A 23,901-nucleotide genomic window follows, 5' to 3' on the forward strand; every position below is an offset into this window, starting at 1 on the left:
GCATGGCAGCTGTCACATGGCGTGGGTGCAGTGTGGCTTGGCAGGGTGCTGCGCGCTGTCTGGGAGCTAGAGCTGCCGTGGCTGATCAGTGCTAGATTCCAGCTGACTGCTGGAGCCGCCCCAGCTCCCAGACAGTGTGTGGCGCCCTGCCAAGTCATGCTGCACCCATGCAGTGTGACTGCTGCTGCACAGGTACCAAGTGGGGGGGGGACATCCCCACTACTCGCCACTGGCCTATGCTGCACGAGCCTTTAGACACCCAATCACTGCTGCTGCCACTAGTGAATATGGGGCTTTTTTTTAAAATGCCAGGAGGATGGGGCTGGGCAGGGGATGGGGCTGAGCAGGGAAGCTGTGGGGGCTTCTCCCATGGCACTCCCCACTGGGGCAGAAGCACACACAGCTGGAGGAGCTGAAGGAGAACCTGTAGCTGCCTGGCTGTGCTTGCCTCTCCCCAACCAATCGGAATCTCCAAAACAACATTGAAACTCTAAAACAGATTCAGACAAATTGAAACAGAACAGTGATCTAAAACACCAAAATGAATCACTGTCCTCCAAAATGGCTGAATCCAAAACCAAAATGAAATATAGCTGTTTCGCACAGTCCTAATGTCCACGTACCAACTGCTGCTATTTCAGAAGCAATGCCCTTGTGCTGCTCTTGCTTCTGGAGCATGGACTTTGTGGGAGTGAAGGACAATTCTGGCCTCCCTCCTAAGTTGGTCTCTGGGGCTGGTTTACCTTTGACCATCCCTAATTTTGGTACTGAACAGATTTCTTCTGTAAGGTGCAACACTGACAAAGTATCCAGATCTTAGCTTATCTCATCTTACAACTTAGAGTTGCTATTCTGTTTCAAGCTCCCAGTGATGTCACAGGAAGCATTGTACCTAGGGACCTACCAAATTAATGATTTTGTGATTTTTGCAGAGACCGTGAATGTCGTAGGTCCCCCATGAAAAAGTGTGGGTACTGAAAAAGCAAAAAAAAGGCCACCAAGTCTTGCGGGGGGGAAGGAAATTAAAACACAGGTGGGAAGCCCTGGCATCCTGAAAACATGAGGGGAGGGAGGAGGGAAAGGGAGGGGAGGGGCATTTTCACACCAGAGCATGGTGTCCCTCCTCCCATGCCTCTGATCAGCTCTATCAATCTCTTGGGGGGGGGAGGGACTTTTGGGGGCCCTCAGCCAATCAGAGGAATGGCAACTGGCACCATTCCAGAACTGTGAAATCTGGAAGCAGCCATCATGAATTAGGTAGGTCCCTACCTATCCCATATAGCAGGGCTGTCCAAATTCTGGGCAGCTGTGGGCTTTACTGCCTCATTGCCATCACCAGGAAGCAGCAAGAAGCAGAAGCTGGAGAAAGGAGGGGGAATCCAAAGATACGAGGAGCCCAGGGGGATGTGGCAAGAGGAGCAGGAGCAGATGGAAATGGCCAAGGGAAAGCTGGGGCATGAATAGGAGCCAAAGCATTGTTGACTATGTTCTTTTACACTTCAAGCCATGGAGTGACGTGGTCTGATCATATATGAACCATTTTAAAACCATAATTAGCTCCTGAATAATACTGTAAAATGTGACTGGATCTTAACATTTTGAAAAGAAATCAGGACCCAGGTACTCCAGGTAGTAAATGATTTCTGAAGCACTATTGATTTCAAATTACCTATAGTAATGTGAACTGTCAAACTATCTGATCTACTTTTTTACAGTAATATTATTAGGCAGTCTCGAGAAGAGAAAGGTGCTTTCAATTCTGCCTGCTGTGTAGAAAAGATAATAATATTTAATTACCAGGCTAATGTATTCATTACAATTGGAGACTGTTCTAATAGCTAACCTTAAGGGCTTCATTAGCATCACTTTATGGCTGACAGAAAGGCATGCCTCAGTTATATAGGACTTGGCACTAAACCAAGTTAGAATTGTTAGGGAAAAGATTTGATTTAATACCAATAACACGTTTCTGGTCTTGGCCTCTTATTCTCTATCCATTACCAGAATAGAGAAAAATACTGAAAAAAGCCCTGTAGAAAACTTGGAAGAAGACCAGTAGATTTTTCAGTGCTACTTGATCATAGTGTTTATAAACAGTTAAAAATGTATTAACACTTAACACATGAATTGTCAGTCTAGGGCCAACTGTCATTCACCTTTCATGCAAGCCTTTCATTTTGCATTGGTATTTTCTCATTGAACTTATGTTATAAAAATGTTTAAATCAGATTCTGGGGCCTTGCTCCCATGCTTATATACAAACATGCATTTAAGTTCTTGCTGAATCAGGGAGAGAGGCGAAGTTCTGTAAGAGACTTGCAGAGAATGGGACAGAGGGTTAAGGTGGCTGTTCTAGGAGCTGAAGATGCTCCTGCCACAAGTAAGACAGCCCATAAAGGCCTGCCTTGGTTACAGGAGCCTACTCATGCTGTTGTATGGGCCATGCCACTCTGGAATTTCTTTGACACTTCAGGGTGCAGTTCCCCCATGACTGACAGTCTGCTGGGTAGTTCTTTCCACTGGGCTTTCAAAGGGACCCTTGGAAATCAGCCACCTGGTTTTGTCTGCAGTACCTGCATATAAGGAACTTTCAGGTCTCTAAATGAAACCAGAGCTTTAAGGACTTCTTCATTCCATGCTGCCCTTTTACCTAGAGCACAAAAGATGAGAAAGTGGCAGAAATCTCACTCAGAGTGCTCAACATCTTACAAGATTTTTAGACTCTCATTTATGCATGAACTTTATGAAAATCTATGAGTTTTTGCTTCTGCCTCAAGGGTCTCTGTAAGTTTTTATAATTATGCTTTTGCAGTAAGTTTGATCTGAGTGTGACTTCCAGTACTATCAGAAAATTTTGAACATTACAGGGAAACCCTTGCAGTGGAGTGTTGCTGAAGGATCAGTTAGGGAAACAGAAAGTTCAAGATGAATTAATAGCTATGGCTGTGGCAGCTGCCAAAAACACATTGATGCGGAGCTCTTTCGTGGTCATTCTTTCCAAACCTGTTAGCCCATGATGAGCTTATTTAAAGCCAAAGGAAAGATCTCAAAATACAAAAAAAAAAGCTCTTACTTTGTAATCATTTCCTTTCGTATATGTGGCTATATTATCAGATAAAATAACTAAATCAAATGACAGCACCAGTAAGTATCATTTTCATTTCCATAAAAGTCAATCACTTCTAGGGCTTTTTTATTCTCACTGTAAACATGCATTTCTTTGTTCAGTGCTAAGGGTTGGCAACAATGGCAAGAGAGTGGGAGCATCTATTATTTATGATGACGGATTTTGGGGGATGTAATCATTTTCCCATTATTGTACATAAATGGTCCTTTAAATAAGATCTTGTCAATGTTTATGATTATATTGACTAGTAAGAAGGGTTGCTTTCACAAAACCCCAGAATGTTCTATTGGAGCTTTTACAGCTGGAGCTATGCAATCAAATCTGTTCTCTACCAATAGCTGGAGGCGTTGTGCCTCGGGGTGATGGGTGTTGTGATGAGTGGGCTTAACAGCATGTCATGTACTCCTTTCAGTAGCTGCCTGTGATCAGAGCCCGGCTACACTTTATTCTTCCCAACCATGCTCTTTTTGTATTATGAAAAAGTAGGTATTGCTGGCCTGCCTCTTATGCCTTTACTTCAAGGTATATACCCTTATTCCAGGGTGTATGCACTGGAGAAAGGGTTTTTTTCGGCATCTCTTCCATGTTGTGTACCTGCAGTGATTCAGGCAAAATGTTGTTGTTATTAATATTACAGTAGCCCTCCAGGAATATTTCGTGCTATATGTTGTCTGTTTGTTTGGGACGGAATAATTTATGTAGATTGTTTAAAGGAAGAAACAGTGAAGACGGGTTATCAGTGTGGAATGGAGCAATATAGATAACTCAGCGGAAAAGACTCCTCTTGGCTCCTAAACATGAAACATGGTCACTTAATAATACAGCTAATCAATAAGTTTTTCACCTTCAAACCATTCATTTAAACAGCCCTGTGAGACAGAAAGGCGACAGTTATTATCCCCTATTTTTCAGTTGGAGAAAGGAAACTAAGGTAAAGACTTGCAGTAAATGACTTGTCAAAAGCTACAAAACTCCTCAGTGGGGGAACTAAGGTCTTTCTCTCTTTTCTGTCTTTTATAACAAATGTTCATCCAATTGCTTTTGGTATTTTTGTGGTAATATCAGAGCTTACTGTTAAAAAATGCAGTGACAATACAATATAATAAATTGGCCACAGGCTTAAACAAATTCTGCCAATGCAAAACACATACAGTCATAGCTCAAATCTTTAGCCTTTCTCTTCCCCAAATTCCCAGAGAGAATGTTTCTGAAAGTTAGTAAGTTTTGACTAATTTAGTTCAGAAGAGGAAAACATTTCCAAAATCAAGGAGAGACAGACTTTCCAATATCTTTCTGATTTTTAAACTAAAGATGAATTGTTGCCATATTAGGTTGGCATATCTTGCAAGGCAGGGAGTTCTTCAGCTACTAGGTATGGAGTATTAACTAACTAGTAAATTCCACCAAAAAATATTTTAGATGGACATCAAGTTTATTCAATAAAGCACTGAAAAATCACACAGTTCCAAAGCTAAGAGTGACCTATTTCTGTTCCCCTATGCATATGCAGTACACTATAGTTTTTGTGTGTTGGGTTTTTTCTGTCCCAGTAAGATCACACAGTGAGCAACAGACTATAAAATAAAAGGCTTAACACAGGGGTGTTCAACCTCTAGTCAGTGGTCCAGATCTGACCCTGGGCTCTTTGTCATCTAGCCCATGCAGTTCCCCACAGGTTTGGAAATATGGTATCAGGAGATTGTTGGCACCACTTCTCCACAGCCAGCATTCTGGACCCATGCCCCAGGCACTATATTCTGGGATCAGACACCCACTGCCAGTGTACTGGGCCAGGCTGGGCAGTGCCAGACCCCAGGACTCAATCCTGACATGCAGAAGGCCAGCAGAAGGTGAGCCAGGTCCCCAGGATCCAACTGTGGCATGCTAATGCAGGAGGGAGAAGTGCCAGGCCCTGGGGACCAATTCTTTACCCCCTTACAATTTCAAATAATATTTGTGAGAGTAATGCTGGAAAGCCCTGTCATCGACTGTCTGGAGTTTGATAGGACCATTGATTCTTTGAATTGGCCAGGCCAGTTCTTGCTCTTTACTCTGGCTGGGAGCCAAACATGTCTTAACTTTTTTCCTTAGCTTCTCTTCTGAGAGTCATTCAATCAATTGATAAAAAACTCATCTTTGTGGAAATTCTCCCATTTTGGAGAACTTCTGGAACTTCTAGCATGATTCCCAAGTGACTGATACATGACATCTCTTCCTTGGGTAAGGGAGACATGTTTCATGACTACAGATGAGAAACAAATTCCTTTTCACAGTTACAATTATCTTCAGTAACTGTGGAACCCAGAAGACCCATAAAATAATTATGAGCCAATTGATAGAAACTAATTTCTATTTTATCAGGAGCCAATAGCCAAAACAGTCTCCTTTTTACTTATCTATTGACCTCAGAGCTACCTAACTGGCACTGTACCACAATAGCACAGGAGAAAAGGAGAACAATGATTTTAAAAGACTTGTCTTTTGCAACATGAAGTTCTGCTGTGTGATTTCCTGTGCTCCAGTGCACAGAAACTTTTGAGGAGCAGAGTTTCTGAATCTCACCTGTGCTCCTTGCATGCCTTTCAAAGACCCATATGCTCAAACTGTATGATATGGGCCACAATTTTACCCTTGAAGAACAGTGTCTCTGGATTTGCATAAAACGAAATAAAGATGGGCACAACTTCCCAGACAAAAGAGTCATGGAGTTGCACAGAATGCCAGATGCAAGATTCAATAAGGAATTCTATAAGGGCATTTTCATAATGGTGACTTAATATCATTCATGTATCCCTTTTCAGCTGGAAAGAGCACTAAGTTCATGATTAGTTGTTCTTTGTAACAGTCATAACCCAAGAACCCTGGTATTAATTTTGTCTTCATGCAGTAGCTAGTAATTAACCTGGTCCCTGAACATTTTAACGTTATAACTGTAAGTTTCTTTGTAAAATAGAAAGCAAGGGTAAAACATACAAAACAATGAACCGCTTGAAAAGGCTGTCACATCTATCATGTTCACGTTTATTACATTAGAAAATCAGAACTCTGTGCTATGATTTAATAGCAGAATTACTAAGGGAAGTATGAATTGTGTTATGTGGTTTAATTAAAGCACCTTTGTAATTTTGCTACATTCTCATTTATCCCACATGTATTTAATTCTGTATTCAATCAACCTTCAAATAAGTACTGTGCTTTCCAAAGGCTGGATTCAGAGAGATTGATTTTTGAGGCTGTTGGCAGCTTTGAACAAGCTTCAGTTTTATACAAGCTTAACAGAATCGACAGCCAGTTCTAAAGCAAGTGGAATAGATTGGTTTTCAACATGATTCAGTTGGTAACTCTTGTATGGCTGGGCTGGAACAGCAGGGGTTCAGATACCATAAGAGGAGTTGTATTCATATCCACTTTTAGCACAAGGATGTGGGGCAGCAACTCACACGCTAAGCTGACAGGATGAAAACTAAGCCTCTTCAGCTGCTAAACGATGGGGTGAGAAAAATAGTGGCATAGTAAAAAAATTTACTACATGCTTTCCAAAGCAAGTAAGTAAAAAAGGTTTCTGTTTTAATCAGCTAGACAATAAATACCCAAACAATGGATGAGAACCTACATGAAAAACACCATGGTGAATTCTGAAGTCAAGATCCCACCACTAGCAGAATGCCTGACCTCAAACCACTTTGTTCGGCTTTCTGCTCCCTGCCCTGTACCCCCTGCCTGGTCTGATGCTTTGCTCCCTGCTTCATGCCCTGTGTTCCCTTCCCAATCTGCTGCTCTGCTTTCTCATTCCTGTCCTATCTGCCACTGTTCTGCCTGTCTCCTTCCTTGCCTAATACATGCCACACATGCAGGCTGCCCATACTAATTGTGCACATGTACCACATGTTAGCCACCCCGCCCTAGAAAAAGAAGCTGATTTATTTAGGGCCAGGTCTATAAATTAACATAATCATAGAATCATAGAAGTAGGGTTGGAAGGGACCTGGTAGATCCTCAAGTCCGACCCCCCTGCCTGGGCAGGAGAGAAAACTGGGCTCAAATGATTCCAGCCAGGTAGGCATCAAGCCTCCTCTTAAAGACCCCCAGGGTAGGAGCCAGCACCGCTTCCCTTGGAAGTTGATTCCAGACCCTAGCCACCCTGACTGTGAAGTAGCTCTTACAGATGCCTAATCTAAACCTACTCTCCAACAACTTGTGGCCATTATTCCTTTTTATGCCAGGGCGCACTAGGGGAAACAAAGTCTCTCCCAAACCCTTCTGGTCCCCACTAGTGAGTTTATAGACTGTCACCAGGTCCCCCCTCAGCCTTCACTTGTGAAGGCTGAACAGGTTCAGATCCCACAGTCTCTCATTGTAGGATCTTCCCTATTGTCCCTGGATCATGCGGGTGACCCTCCTCTGGACCCTCTCAATGTTGTCCACATCCCTCCTAAAGTGGGGCGCACAGAACTGGACACAGTACTCCAGCTGTGGCCTGACCAGTGTTGCATAGAGGGGGAGGATCAGCTCCTTGGCCCTGCTTGAGATGCACCTGAGATGCACAACAAGGTCCAGTTAGCCCTGCCAACCATAACCTCACATTGTCGGCCCGTGTTCATCTTGGAGTCAATAATGACTCCAAGATCCCTTTCTGTCTCTGTGCTTTCAAGAAGGGAGTTTCCCATCTTATAAGCATGCCGCTGGTTACTACTGCCCAAGTGCAGCACCTTGCACTTGTCAGTATTGAAACGCATCCTGTTTTTGTTAGCTCACCCCTGTAACCTATCCAGGTCTTGCTGCAGTCTTTCCCTCCCTACTAGCATGCTCACCTCACCCTAAATTTGGGTATCACCAGCAAATTTAAATAGGTTGCTTTTCACCCCATCGTCCAAATCACTGATAAAGAAATTGAACAGCGTGGGCCCAAAGACCAAGCCCTGGGAGACTCCGCTGCCCACTTCTCCCCAGGTCGAATGTGACCCATCCACCACCACCCTCTGAGTGCAACCCTTCAGCCAATCTCCAATCCAGCTGACTGTGTAGGCATCAATACCACAGTCACCTAGTTTTTTAATGAGGATGGGGTGGGAGACGGTGTCAAAGGCCTTGCTAAAGTTCAGAAAGACTACGTCCACGGCAACACCTGCATCCAATCCTTTTGTGACCTAATCATAAAAGGTAATCAGGTTGGTCTGACATGACCTGCCCCTAATGAAACCATACTGAGCATCATCCCTGAGGCCGGCCCATCGCAGATGTGCTCCATGATGATCTTCTCAAAGAGTTTCCCTAGGATTGAGGTAAGACTGACGGGCCTATAGTTGCCCAGGTCCTCCCTCCTCCCTTTTTTTAAAGATGGGGATCACATTGGCTATCTTCCAATCATCTGGCACCTGGCCCAAGCACCATGAGCACTCGTAAAGCCATGCCAAGGGCCCTGGAATAACCCCTGCTAGCTCCCTCAACACCCTGGGTTGGAGAGCATCTGCACCTGCTGATTTGAACACGTCCAGCCCCTCCAGAAGCTCTCTAACCCGGTCCTCCTCAACCTGGGGTCTGGAGGCGTTCCCCTCGAGTCTGTCTTGCATCACAGTGGGGAAGTCCCGGTCCCTGCACAAGAAAATGGTGGTGAAGAATTGGTTAAAGAGACCTGCTTTCTCCTCTGGTGCAACCACCAGATTTCCCAGAGGATCTTGCAGGGGCCCCACATTTCCCAGTGCTTTCTTCATCCCCCCTATATATTTGAAAAAGGACTTTTTATTATCTTTGATTTTGGACGCAAGCCCTAGCTCTTTGTCCGTCTTAGCTTTCCTGACAGCCCCCCTACAGGCCTGAGCAGAGGAGGTATGCTCCTCTTTGGAGATAGCACCCCCCTTCCACCGGTTGCCTTTTTGGCAATCAGGCATTCCTGTACACCCTTGGTGAGCCAGGGGGGCTTTTGGGCACTCCTGCCCCCCTTGCTTTTTGTTGGGATGGTCACCCCTTGGGCCCTGAGTATCGTATCCTTAAGGAACCACCACTCATCTTGGGCACTGAGCTCCCCCACTCTCATGAAGCCCAGCGCCTCTCCCACTAATCTCGACTCGTTGAAGTTGGCCCTCTTGAAGTCTAGGGCTACCGCCTTGCTGCTGGCCCTTGACACCCTGCACTGGACAGTAAACTCCAGCAAGCGATGATCGCTATCACGCAGGTGGTCAAGGACCTGGAGGCCCCTTACCAGGTCATTGTCACCTGTGGCCAGGACCAGGTCCAACAGGGCATTTCCTCTGGTGGGACTGTGCACCTCCTGAATTAAGTGGAGGTCCTGTATCTTGGCCAGGAACCTTCTGGAACCGTCCGACGTGGCTGACTGTTCCTCCCAGCAGCTGTCCAGGTAATTTAAATCTCCCATGACAACTACATCCTTTGCCTTAAGTGCCTCTTCAAACAGGCCTGAAAATTCCCGGTCCAGCTCCTCCCCTTGGCTGGGGGGTCCCTCTCCCCACAGCCCCCTTGTATCTTGACCCAGAGCACTTCAGCTTGCCCCTCTGACCGCATTCTGCTGGCAGAGGATGTGTATTGCTCCTTAACATAGAGCACCACACCCCCACCTTTCCTTTCTTCTCTGTCCTGCCTGTAAAGCCTATAGCCCCTAATGCTAACTGCCCAGTCATGGGATGAATCCCACCAAGTTTCTGTAAGCCCTATTATGTCTGGGTCTGAACTGGCTATTCTGAGGCCGAGTTCCTCCTGTTTATTCCCCATACTATGAGCATTGGTATATAGGCATTTAAGGCCTTGCCTAGCTGCGTGAGCCACCCCCCGATTTGGGAGACTGTTTGGACCCCTGTTTCTTACCTGGGCGCTCTTTGCATTTGTCACCTGTCTTGCTTGGGTGTTGTCGCCTCATCTTCCTGCGGCCCCCTCCCCCAGCAATGCTAGTTTAAAGCTCGCTGTATGAGATCAGCCAACCTGGAAGAGAAGACACACTTGCCTTTAGGAGAGAGGTGAAGCCCATCCCACCCCAGCAAGTCCCCTGCCCGAAAGCATGGGTCATTATCAAGGAACCCAAGACCTGCCTGGCGGCACCAACTGCATAAGCACCAGTTGACCTCGCCAATGCAGGTATCATGTCATCGTCCCCACCTACTCACTGGAAGAAGAGAGGAGAATACCACCTGCGCCCCCGTCTCTTTAAGCTTGTCCCCCAGAGCCTTGAAATCCTTCATAATGTGGTTAGGGTTGACCCGGCCGTGTCATTCATCCCCACATGGACGACAACCATGGGGTACTGGTCTTGAGGTCGGATGTAGGCCGGGATCCTCTCCATGATGTCTCTAACTTGAGCCTCAGGCATGAAGCAGACCTCTCATGTCATGGGGTCAGGCCAACAGATGGGACCTTCCAGTCCTCGTAGGATGGAGTGTCCGTTGACAAGGACCCGGGTTTCTTCCTGCTGGTGTTCGCTCTCTGCCCATTCTTTATCATGTGGGGAGTGGCATCATCCTTGCCAGAGGCAATTTTACTTTCTCCATCACAGCTGCCAGGGCATTGAATCTGTTCCCCAGGTGCTGAGCATAAGTAGGGATATGCTCAGCATAGTCTTACTTAATTTTTAGATGCTCAGCTCCCAGAGTGGAACTCATACCAAATCAGGTGCCTACATTTTTCCTATGCAGTTGATGGAGAAAGACACCTAGGACTGGGACTCACAACAGCCAGCAGACTGAGCTGAAGGATGGTTAAGAAAGCTAATATAATTGCTGACATGGCATATCTCTCTCTAAATTAGCACATTTCCTGAAATCAGCGAACTTAGACTCTTATACTCCTCCCTAGTCATTTGTCCAAGTTTCCACTTCTTGTAAGCTTCCCTTTGTGTTTTAGTTCATTGAAGATTTCCCTGCTAAGCCAAACCAAGCTAAGCCAAGCTGGTCTTCTGCCATGCTTGCTAGTCTTCCTGTGTATTGGGATGGTTCATTCCTGATCCCTCAGTAAGGTTTCTTTAAAGTATAGTCAGCCCTCCTGGACTCCCTTCCCCCTCAGACTGGCCTCCCAGAGAATCCAGTACAACAATTCCCTGAGTAAGTCAAAGTCTGCTTTTCTGAAGTCCAGGGTCCTTAGGCTGCTGCTGTCCTTTCTTCCTTTCCTCAGGATCCTTAGTTCAGTTATCTCAGGTGTGGGCAATTATTTCGGGTAGAGGGCCACTTACTGAGTTTTGGCAAGCCATCAAGGGCCGCATGACAGGCAAGTAGGGTCAGATAAATATTAATTTTCTAAATTTTTTAGGAGCCCTGTGGGCCAGATACAAAGGCCTGGAGGGCCGCATCCGGCCCCGAGCCACATTTTGCCCCCCTGAGTTATCTCATGGTTGCTGCTGCCCCAGTTACAATCCATTTGTATATTCCCCACTAATTCTTCCCTGTTTATGAGCAGCAGGTCAAAAAGAGCATGGCTCAAGGTTGGACTTTCCCACCCTTACACCGGGAAGTTGTCCCCAACACTCTCCAAAAAATGGATGGAGAAAGCAGCACAGCGTACACAAGAGGAGAATGCATTGGGAGGTATGAGGCTTAGTCCTCCCTAGAGATGCTCTGGCTGCCAGACTGGGGAGCACCAAGAATTGAGCCAAATTTAGGCACAGATAAGTTGCATTAGTGCACATCCATTGATGTACACTGTGCTAACATGCATTAGTACATCGGTACATGCACTAATGCAACTTAGCTATTCGCACCTAAATTTGATACGTGCTTTATGTAGCCTAAAATCACCATCGTTAAGGCACATTAAGGGTGCACCCATGTAGACATGCACCCTTAGTGTGCCTTAAACATGTCAATTTTAATTTAAGCCCTCTTAAAAGAGGCACATGTAGATGCGCCCTTTGAATCCTAATCCTGATCTGTAAAGGGCTTGCTCTCCCTCCCAGCTTGGTATCAGCTACAAATTTAGTAAGTGTCACTCAAGTTCCATCCTCCAAGTCATTAATGAAGATTAAACAGTACTGGAGCCAGCATGCCCCACTAGGAAGCCACACTTGAAACCTTCTTCCAGTTTTACTTTTGGGCAATGATGAATATTGTTGGGGCAAAATTATCCAGACATATACCTTATAGTGTCTTAATTTATTCTGAATTTCCTTAATTTGAATGTGTGGGAAACTAAAATCAGCAGGTGCCTATACATATGCTCCTACACATTCCAATTAGAATTCAGTGGAACAGATTAATTAATCAAGTCTGCTCCGCATTTTCATTAAAGCACTCTAACATCACAGTGCCACCACAGTGTCATGTGTATAAGCCCCTTCAGGTTTAAAAATAGTTGCTGGAGTCCTTTAACTAAAGTTTGTTGAATGAGCTTGAGTTAAAGCATCTTACAGCCATTTTTAAATGTGTGGGGGCTTAATACACCAGTTGTCTTTCCTGCCTGGTGCAGGGGGCTGGACCCGATCATCTTCCGAGGTCCCTTCTAACCTCACAATCTATGAATCCTCTTTTGAACCCCCCTTCAGGTAGTTGAAGCCTACTGTTAAATCTCCTCTCATTCTCCTCTTCTCTAGATTAAATAAGCCCAGTTTCCCCGGTCTCTTTCCTGTCACCATAAGCACTTTAAGTTTAGGCATTTGTAAATAGTTGTAGACATGTCCAAAATGACCCTCATCAATTAGAAAAATTATCTGAATTGAGCTGGATGGAATTAAAAAATGTTATGTATAAAGTACAAGGCAAGGTAAATGTGTACCTTATAGAGTAACTAAATGAGAGAGATATATGGCATAAGATTTTATGAGGTGGAGCTCACTAGGGTATGGACAGATGAGGAAAGGTAAACAGCTTTATTCTTTTGTTAGTTCTGTGTCTTAGCTTCCTGGTTCTTTGAAGAGGCAACAGTGGGAATTATTTTATTATTCTTTCCATCCTCTTATCCAATAGTATATTTTGGGGAAGGTATTAAACTGAGCAACATATTTAATTGCACAAATTTCTGAGGACTGCTTTGGGAGTAGGAGAGTTGAACTGACAGAGCACTAAGTAAATATTTTGACTGCTGTGTTATTTCCCTGTACATGAGACACAGATAATCATAGTACAAATGTTTGGAAGTGTTTAAATAGTTGCATGCATTTGGCAATAATATGTTTCAATGATATGAAGCAGACAAGCTCTGTTTCTTATCAAATGGAATATCTGCTCATAAAAAAGAACTTGGCAATACCTGCTTTATTTTAAAAAAGGCAAGAAAACCTAAAATCAATAGATTCAATTGCTTTGAAATTTATTAAGAATTAGTTTTCTATGGAAGAGTCTGTTTATAATAATCCCACTGCATCCATAGTAGAAATATCCTGATTTGTGGTGTATAAAAGCACAGCTACTTGATACTGGTAAATCAGGGACAGCAGCTCTTTCAGGTTATCCAGTGTAGCCTGGTCTCTGAAGCTAACAGTAATTTAGTTCATACTCTACTATCCATGCAGTTACTAAGAATTTTTAATTTATTAATCAATTGTTTTTGAACTAAAGTAAGTCTGGGCCTCAATGCTTCCAAAAATAAACTGTAAGAACTACAAGTGCATGCTAATTGTGTTGCACTGCTCAGTTTATTCACTCATCTATTGGTCTGTTCAACTGAATCTCTTTTCTCCAAAACTGGGAAGTCTAATTAGAATGCTAATGCATTATTTGCTAAGATCTATGCTTTGCTTTCCACTTCTATTATTTTCTTAGACGTTACAGTAGAATGCCAAACAATCATTCCCCAATCAACTGCATGTCCAATCAATTTCAAGTTGTTTCTGCCATATAATTTCTTTCCATTTAACCACTCAGAATGGAGAGAGGGGACTCTAACTTTGAACCATTTTAAAAGGGTAGGTGGAGCTGCCTCTAGGGAGCTCACTTTAGTGTTAGACTGAAACCATTACCTCTGTAGGCTCCTGTAGCAGGAACAAAGGAGCAAAATCACTATAAATTTAACCCTGAAGGACATTATTGCAATATTGTTGACGTGCCCGTATTGCCACAGTAACATGCAGTGGTAACAGTCACATCATACAGATACTGATTACCTGCATGTTCTCCTAACTACACTGGGGTTGGATCCAATTAGTATGGTTGCTCAGTGTTCTGCTGTAATTAGAATCTCTGCAATTATAGATAAGATTTACTGAATCTTACTTAATTGCCTTACTTTATAGCTGTTTAGAGTTTGCTGTGTGCTGACTAATTTCACAGAACGATAGCAGTGCATTAAATGAATGTGTACTTGAACTGAGATGACAAAAAGGGAGAATTATTTGTAGCATCATCATTTGTGTAATGTTGTTTACCATTATTATCTTTAATTTCACTTTTTAAAGTTTTCCCTTTTGAAATTGCCTTTTCAGTTGTTTCCCTTATCTTGACATGTCATAAATAACATTGTATACCTATATTAAAAGTCCCTAAATTATATTCTGATCTGAGTTCTATGTACATTTTGCTTGTCTTATTGATATCAAAATATGGTCCATAGCTTTTAGAAAGGAAAATGTCAGTGGACAGGAAATAGTACTTGAGTGAAGAAGGCAGATGAAACAAGTCACCCTGATGAATAATGATTTTCTCTTCACAAGTAATTAACACACATATTAATTGCATTATTTTGCTATAGTTCCACTCATCTCTCTCTTGTTTTACACTGATAGCATCATCATCCTGTCCTTAAAAATTCAGTCGTAAAGATCTGCTTCCTTACTCATCAGTCCAACTGCTCTCTCTCATTTCCATTTTCCCCACTGTATCAAACTTCATGTCATTGCTTCTCAGTACAACTCTTTCCCCTCTACATACCCAGTTTCATATTTCCTCTGCCCAAACTACTGTTCAAGCCAGTAGACTGGCATTTGTGGAATTGTGTTTAGTCCCATGCGAAGGAGACTTTTTTCACATAACAAGACTCAGCAGCTTTGAGATTTCTGGTTAGAACAGTTTGGGTTCTCCCCAAAACATGCAATTATATCTTTAAAACTTCTAGAATCTTTTTGTGAATGCTTTAGAAATTAAATACAAAACCTCACTGAAATGGATTCTTTTATACCAGTGATTGCAATAGAAGTTTTAAAACATCATCAAATTTCAATGCACCCTTTTGGCACTAAGGTAAATATGTTACAAGTGAAAACCAAAGGAGAGTTTGTCTCATAGTATTTCATAAAGAAATCAGAGTGAACCAGTCATCAGTCATTTCACTTCCGGGCCTACACCCTCTTCTTCCTTACACCTACCAGAGAATACCATATTATCAGAAACAAGACTTTCCATACAGCTGTACTGTATATCTGTACAGCTTCTACTGCAGTGGGTGTCTAATTGTGTGTGTGTGTGTGTGTGTGTGTGTGTGTGTGTGTGTACATACACACGCACACACACGCACATAAAAACATTACTACTAAAAATCTTTTGCAGTCTACATTTATACTATCCAGTCACAAAATCTATCAAGTAGTTAAGTCTCATAGAAAGCATATCATGAAAGAGGCAAGGATTTCTTAGGGTGATATCTTGTACTGCACTATGTCGATGGGATACAGTTAGAAAAGATTTTGAGTGCAAGTCATCCTTTCTGAGGTCTCATATCACAGGGAGCAAAGCACAGCATAGTGAAAAACAGCAGAGGGAGGGGGTGAGAGAAATTGCCGGAGGCAGCAGGCATACAGGGTGCTTACAGATATGCAGGCAGCCTGTTGGGGAGGGGCTCTAATTTATGGTGCTTTACACAAGGTGCCATGAGTTAGAGTACCAATGAACCCAACAGACCCTGTTGGGTGGGAAGGCTCAAGCCTGCCTGCACTGGACCTGGCCAGCAAGCAGGGGGACTCCAGCAGCTCCCCAGGAGGCTGCCAGAGTGCCTTTCTCCCCACTCCCACTATCCCCCATCCCCCACTTCCTCCCACCCTGTGTAGCCATGTTCCCAAGTTTGCCTTTGAAAGGTGTTAGTAGGTTTGTTTTGAGCATGAGGATACTGAGATCCAATATGCAATATGTTGTTGCAATCTGTCTACTTCATGTTTTTTAAGGTATTTCAGGCAGAGAGCTGTGCCTTCATGGTGTGCAATGTTAGTGTATAGTCTGGTTGCACGAATGGTCTTCTCAGGGAGATAGCTGATGTTCTGTGGAAGAAGTCTGATGTCGTGTACAAAACTTGCTCTTTTAGTGACAAGTGGTTTCAGGATTGTTTCTATGAATCTTGATAGCTCTTCAGTGAGGGTCCCACAACTGGATATGATAGCTCTGTCAGGGTTACCTTGTTTGTAGATCTTTGGGAGCGTATTCCTGGTATGGGAGAGTGGGGAATAAGTGGAAGTAGCTTTTCCTAAACCTGGTATGGGAAATATTTGATTACATCTTCCAGTTTCAGAGCAAATTCTTCTGCAGGGTATTCCCCAAGTTCTTTATAGTATTCGGTGTTGGACACTTGTCTGTTGGCTTCATTGATATAGTCTTGATGGTTGAGGATACCTATAGCTCCACCTTTGACTGATGGTTTCATCACTATTTTGTTGTTGGATCTTAGTGACGATGTGGCTTTCCTCTCTTTCCTCTCTACATAACACTTTTAAAAGGCAAACTTGGGAAGAAAAATTCATAATCTGGCTGGACACTAAAAAACAAAGACTAAACATATAGGCACTTTGTATTTTAAACAACAACTGAATTATTTCTAGACAGGAAAGGGAGAATGACCCTCCTCCCTTTTGATAGGCCTGGATCTCTCCGTAATCAGCTTCTTTTCTTCTGCTAATCCCCTGGAAAATGTTCTCATTTCCTTCTTTCTGGTGTCTTTTTATGCTATACCTGGCTCCCTGGCATACACATACTTTTTCGTTCCACGATGTGCTAGAGATCTGGCACTTCTGAACAGACTCAATTAATCAAGTCTGCTCCGCACGTGAGCTGACACGCACTGCGCTGCACCACATACAGTTGTATAAGTGGTGAAATGTGTTTCAGCGCACAGAAAATAATGGCAGTGAGCTTTTGAACTAAGCACCTTCAAGGTGTTCTAATTCAAAAGCACACCACCGCCATTTTCTCAGCACTGATGCGCATTTTGCCGCTTATACAACTGCAAGCATCACTGTGCCAGGCGCCTTTCAGAGCACCTGGTGCTGTTGTGCTTGCGCGTGTAAAAATGCTCCCTGTGATCAGAGACCTGAGGAAGAATATCTTGCATTTGAAAGCTTGTTTAACTTTAGCTCACCTACATAGTTGGTCCAATAAAAGATATCACCCTAAGAAATCCTTTCCTCTTGCTTAATTTTTGGACCATGATGGCTACAACATCATTATTATATACTGGAAAGTATATCAGAAATTTGCCATATTTTCAAATAATGCTTTTATAAATGAAGTTATCAAGGGCAAATCTCAAACATTTGTCTACAAGTGATTAACAATTACTAAAGTTGTAAAGTAAACACTTTAGGATGGCGCGGGTCATCTTTATAGCTGAGAGAATTGGGCAGTGCAAAGAAAATGATGTAGTGAAGAACAAGATTTATTGTTGCATCAGGAAATTATTCACCAGCCATGCCAATACTGTTATTAGATAAAACCACAGCCTGAAACTGGAGGTCTGGACCTTTCAAAAATGTAATATATCATGTGTACAAACTGCTTTATGGCTTCTGTTATATATTTCTGCCTGTGTTGTGCACTGCTACAACCTCTTTTCTATGTCTACAGCTCATCTAATAGGTTTGTGGCCTTTTTATGTATGTTATGGTACATACTATTTTTCTTGTCTCATGTTTTTACGTTGACTAGATTTTTTTTAAGTATATTACTTGCTATCTCATTGCTATGTGTATATAGAATAAATTGGTGTTTGGCATTTACTGGAGCACTTCTAGGTCATTGTTTTTGATTTTCATTTGCTCATAAACCAAGCAGATAAGGAAAAGATAAATGGGAGAGACATGCTGTTTTCATTTTAAATTTGTGTTTAAATTATAGAAGGTTCTTGATGTTAATTGTTTTTTAGAGAATTCGATTTGGTTTCCATCATCTTGTGAAAGATACTTTAATTACAATGCCTCAGTACAAATAGCTCAGTGATTAAATCCAAACCTGCCCCATAAAGAGACTTTTCAGAGAATATCAATCCCAATTTCAAGGATAATATTCTCATGTAAAACTGCCTGTCCAGTTCTCTTGGAACGTACTGCTGAGCTGAAGCAGACTTATGCAGGTCCTTGGTAATAAAACTAGCGTTTTTGCCTTGTGCAAAAAATGTTTTTTACTATTAAAAAAAAAAAAGATCAACTACCAAAACCTGTTCCCCTTTTAAGGCACTTGAATAAATTAGGTACCTGACTGAAATCCTATTTCATTATGCTAGTGTTCCTGCAAAACCATGTATTTCAGGAGTCAAAGGGGAGAGGTAAACATTTTACCCCCACACACTCTAAATCCCAAAGAACCTCATAGTTAACATGCTTCATTGTTAGTTCAATATTTTATATTTCACATTAATAGTTTTAGTCCTCTTTGACTAGGTACAGACATTCAAAAAGTCCAGGACAGAATAGATCTCAGTTACACAGTTTTTTCTGTAAGATTGTTTAGATCAGTCAGCCTGGATGTTTCAGGCTATTGTTCTTTCCTGGCTCTACAGAACAGCATGAAGGGGAAAAGAAGCAGAGCTAAGCAGAAACACTTATAGTTTCATAGTTTCATAGTAGCTAGAGTCGGAAGGGACCTAGGTAGATCATCTAGTCCGACCCCCTGCCTTAGCAGGAAAGAGCACCGGGGTCAGATGACCCCGGCAAGGTGCTCATCTAACTTCCTTTTAAAAATCCCCAGGCTAGGAGCCTGCACCACTTCCCCTGGAAGCTGGTTCCAGGCCCTAGCCGCCCTGACTGTGAAGTAGCGCCTCCTAATATCTAATCTAAACTTACCCTCCGCCAGTTTGTGACCGTTATTCCTGGTCACTCCTGGCAGCGCACGGGGGAACAGGGACTCCCCCAATACCTGCTGATCCCCCCTGACCAGTTTGTAGCAGGCCACAAGGTCCCCCCTTAACCTTCTCTTGTGGAGGCTAAACAGGTTCAGGTCCCGTAGCCTCTCCTCATAAGGCCTGCCCTGCTGACCCCTGATCATACGAGTGGCCCTCCTCTGAACTCTTTCCATATTGTCCACGTCCCTCTTGAAGTGTGGCGCCCAGAACTGGATTCCTACAGGTTTTGCAAGCTACCTACCAGTGCCAATCTAAATCTGGCCAAAGTTAGAAAAGCTGATATTTGGAGAGTGCCTAAAACCTACTATTTCCCCAGATCATTCAGCACTACCATATTCAGCACAACCACTGCTCTTCTCAGTTACCCACCTCTGACAAGCCCAGAGACACTTATTTCCATCTGAAATCACAAACCATGCAGAGAAGACTGACCCTTTCACCAGATTCCTTGCATCCACTATGGGAGGTCTGAAGGGTGAGAGAAACAAACCGAGGGAAAAAAAACCACGGAACTAATGAACTTTTAGGATGTGAGATGGACATTGCACTGACAGTTATTTTGATGAAAAATGCAGCATAGAAGAGTCAGATTCTGGGGTGGGGGAGATATATTGAGGGACTAGAAAATGTATTTTGAGATGAGGTGGAAACATTTTGAGGGAGACCCTTGTTAAAAGTCTGGCAACACAACACTTTGAAACCATCTGCTCTAATTGCATATGGTATCGTTTGTAGGCACATCTATCTTGAGATAAACGTCCTGAAACCTTTAAAGCTTGTATTTTTCCTAATAAATGCGACAGAGAACGTTGTGTATTGTTTTCCTTTATAGGTCCTTTAAAGATACTTTTACTCAACAATCTTTTCTTTTTCTTTTCACCTCTCTCCAAAAGTAAACAATTAGCTGTCACAGGATTGATGTCAGAGCAGGTATATGGTAAGAAGGTATCTTTCACATGGAGTTCTACTGGCATACACCAGGCTGGAATTCGGCCCTGGGAGTTTGTACTCTTTCATTTTTTAATAATGATGCCCCGATATACACAGAAAGATGCACATTAATGTTTTACTTGGTGCCAAATCCTGTGCCAGTAGTCCCAGTGATTTTCAGAGACTGAGAAGTGAATTACTACTCATGATGATTACATTACATTACACTACTCAACATGATAATTATGAGTGTGATTATATTATCAAAAGTACACTAAACTAATAATTACTCAACACAAATGTGATTAGAATTCCAAGGTAACTAAAATTTGAGTGATATTTTTTAATTCCCTAAACTGAACAGAAGAAACAAAATAGAAAATTATTTGTGCTTGACTCTATTATGTATTAATTTAGTGTGTGTGTGTGTGTGTGTGTGTGTGTGATGTGATGTGATGTGAAAATAAACATGTTTATTTTTTCTCCTTTACTCTATTTGATTCCAATTTTATTGTATCTGCTCATTTTGGTTGTATTATATGTTTAATATATGCCTCCCATTCTCAGATGTAATAGCCTGGAGAAGCCTGAAATATACCACAAACTTTCTTGAGAAAATGAAAGTCAGTATATAGATATTTACTACTAAATATTTACTATCTATATACTGTACTATATGGAAAAAAAGAAATATAAACATATTCTTTTAAGGTTAGTTTTAAGAGGAAAATATCATTATATAGAAATGAAAATAGGTGATAGGAGTCTATACTGTAAACATTTGTAAAGATAGAAATGAAACAAAGAAAAGGTTTGAGGGAAAGAAACATTAGAGCATATTAGCTTTTTTCATTTGTTCTGCAAGACCTTTGCAGAAATATCAAATAGAAATATCAAAAAGCTAGAGCTGTCTTAGAAAATTATCTAAGAACAGTTCATTTTTGGATGATAGATTTCAGTTTTACTGCACAAAGATCTTATATTATAATCCTATAACCCACAACAGCATTATATGTGTCTATAGCAAGCAACTTTTATCTAATGTTCTTTGAGTTCTGGTCAAGTGGATCTGAGTGAATAATGTGAACATTTTCCTAATATATGCTTGAATTTAAATCCCAATTTTGAAATATCTATGTTCACAGCTCATTTGTTTTAGATTCTCATTAACACTTTACTAGATCAAGAACTTCTAAAAAGTGAATGTTAAGGGCTAGATTATATGCTGTCCACAATAAAAGTTGCACACTTCTTCTGGTAGTATTATGAGAAATAATAGCTGCTTATGATCAGTAAGTATGCATCAGAACCCTTCTCTCCCATGGTTCTCTTGCTTTTATGGAGGCACCATGCCACCGCTTAGGATGAAACAGATGCACGAGCAGAGAACACTAAGTCATGCCCCCTTTTTCTCTCCACCCCCTTTACCACTGATTTGCTTATAAAAGGAAGGAGGGAAAAAGAGGTCTTTGCTTGCAGGAACAGCTGTTTTGAGTAGACTTCCTTTTTATGCCTTCCAAGAGGTCAGTCATGAACTACCCTTAAGGCTGACCTGCAAAGCAAACAGTAACAATAACATCATTTTGACTGTTTTTTCTTTTTTTTCTCTTTAGTTTGTTGCCCAGCCCAACTGTCAGCAGCTGCTTGCATCTCGCTGGTACGATGAGTTCCCAGGCTGGAGGAGACGACACTGGGCAGTGAAGATGCTAACATGTGTTGTGATAGGACTCCTTTTCCCTGTCTTCTCTGTGTGCTACCTGATAGCTCCCAAAAGCCCACTGGGGCTGTTCATCAGAAAGCCATTTATCAAGTTTATCTGCCATACTGCATCCTACTTGACTTTTCTCTTTTTGCTGCTGCTTGCCTCTCAGCACATTGACAGGTCAGACTTGAACATGCAGGGACCACCGCCAACCATCGTCGAGTGGATGATATTACCGTGGGTCCTGGGTAAATGTATTACTAAAGAAAATACAATGGAAAATGTTAGATCCTTACATAGTTTGCCCATCAGGATTGAAGCAGGAAGATAGATTAGGGGTATGTGGTCATAAGAACTTAGACCAAGGTTATTGGTTTAGATCAATATAGGTCCATCTAATGTAACAACTGGCATAGTTTATGATAATTAAGGGAAAAATTGACAAATCTAATGTGCGGTTGGTCACCTGGGTAATGCTACACCATGGTGAAAAAAGGGCAAATTTTGGGGGAGTTTCTTAATGATTTTAGCTGGTGATTAATTTGTGCCTTGAAGTATGAAGACTGATAATCTTTGTGATTTCTCTAGTACAGATGTTGGTTTGATATATGCAAAGCATCCAATTTGAAGTTAAACAGTCTATTTACATTTTTTAAGAATTTATTTACTTTCATTATCTTTTGAATGATCTCTCATTTAATGGTTCTTGTTTGGCTGCAACAATGTTCTGAAACAGAGAACAAGGCATCCTTTAGCATTTTCAGTATCAGTAGTTATAGGGTTTGTTGTTTGCTAACCATAAGGATTTCCAAAGGCAACATTCATGCCTTACAAGTAACAAAGACATAAATGTTATGGTTAGGACTGGTTGACATTTTTCAATAGTGTTTTCATCAAATGCCTTTTTTTCCCCTAAAAAATATTTTCTTTTGGGAAAAATTATTGACTAGACCCAGTCAAAAATAACTGAATAAAATATTTTCCCATCAGAACATAAAGATTTATTTAAATCAGGAGTTTTCCTGTGGAAAAGGAAATGTCTTTTCTCCCTGAATTTCCTGCCTGCATAGGTGAAAGCAAGCATTTCAGTGAGAGCTGCTCCAAAAACCATTATGTTGTTTGGGTCATATCCATATCAGCCTTTGTGCCTGCAGCACCTCATAAGAGTTATCGTTACAAGTCACTCAGGTTCCCATTCTCTCCTACCACTCCTGTTCCTTGGCCAAACTATCTCCATGACATGCTGAACTCTCACTTTGGCTTATTTTGGTTCAGTTTAAACCTAACCTATTTAAACCTTGATTAAACCAAAACAAGACAATTCCCACTGATTTCATTGCATTGATTTCATTAAATTGGTTTAGTGAATTTGGTGCCACTTTCTTATACAGACAAGGTCATCATACATCCTAACTTCAACCACTCTCTTTAGGTCTCTGATTTGTTACCATTCCCACAATTCTCTATTAAGCTACTTCTGTCCATTTCCACAACCCATCCTCAACTCCTGGCTTTTTTTAGTAGGTTAGCCCTGTTAACTGGACTTCTTGACTGTGACATTTAGAATCCACTAGCTAGTGCTTGGCGCTCATGGGGTTAATTAACAAGGATTTTTATTTCTTCATAGAGCTGTAGCAATGCAAACCATACAAAAGGGGGCAAGAAAGAGCTGAGTTCATACGTCTTCTGTATTGTGCAAGAGCATGGCTGCACATCCAAAGGCAGAGGGCAATATGCAAAAACTACTGCATGCTGGGAAGTTCTGGGAGGGATTGGACTGCAGGAGGCAGGCATGGTGCCTTCTGGAATTTTCCCTAAGATAATATAGTTTAACACAATTCCCAGTAACCAGCTGCATACTAAGATTTATTGTCTTTGTTTGATAAATCTTGTTAGTGACATTAAAAGAAGTCAATATCTAGCTGTTATTATTGCTGAGAAATTAATCAATCTGGCAGGCTGGATGGAGTTACAAATCATACTGACAAGCCAAGCTAACATCAGTATGTTTGAGAGTCATACTGAAACAACAGAATTCTTCAATAAATTATCCCAGCTTTTATACTAACATGAGGCAAATAAACAAAAAGCATATTGATCCTGGCACATTCCTTCCTTACCGGTAACAGCCTGGTCTTGAGGAAGGGATTTGGTGCCACCTGTCCTGTAGTTACTC

At 42.0% G+C, this 23,901-nt stretch overlaps 1 protein-coding gene across 1 annotated transcript in view; it reads left to right on the top strand.

The window, feature by feature from the left end:
• The window catches only part of TRPC4 (transient receptor potential cation channel subfamily C member 4), a 233,979-nt gene that overhangs the window by 150,121 nt on the left and 59,957 nt on the right, over positions 1-23,901 (top strand). Inside the window, exon 4 of the mRNA XM_090027125.1 lies at positions 21,637-21,973. Coding sequence (XP_089883251.1) covers positions 21,637-21,973 — 337 coding nt within the window. The remainder of the gene's footprint in view (positions 1-21,636; positions 21,974-23,901) is intronic.

The sequence above is a fragment of the Crocodylus siamensis genome, chromosome 1 (genome assembly GCF_052110815.1).
Source record: "Crocodylus siamensis isolate JL-2025a chromosome 1, ASM5211081v1, whole genome shotgun sequence".
NCBI lineage: Eukaryota > Metazoa > Chordata > Crocodylia > Crocodylidae > Crocodylus > Crocodylus siamensis.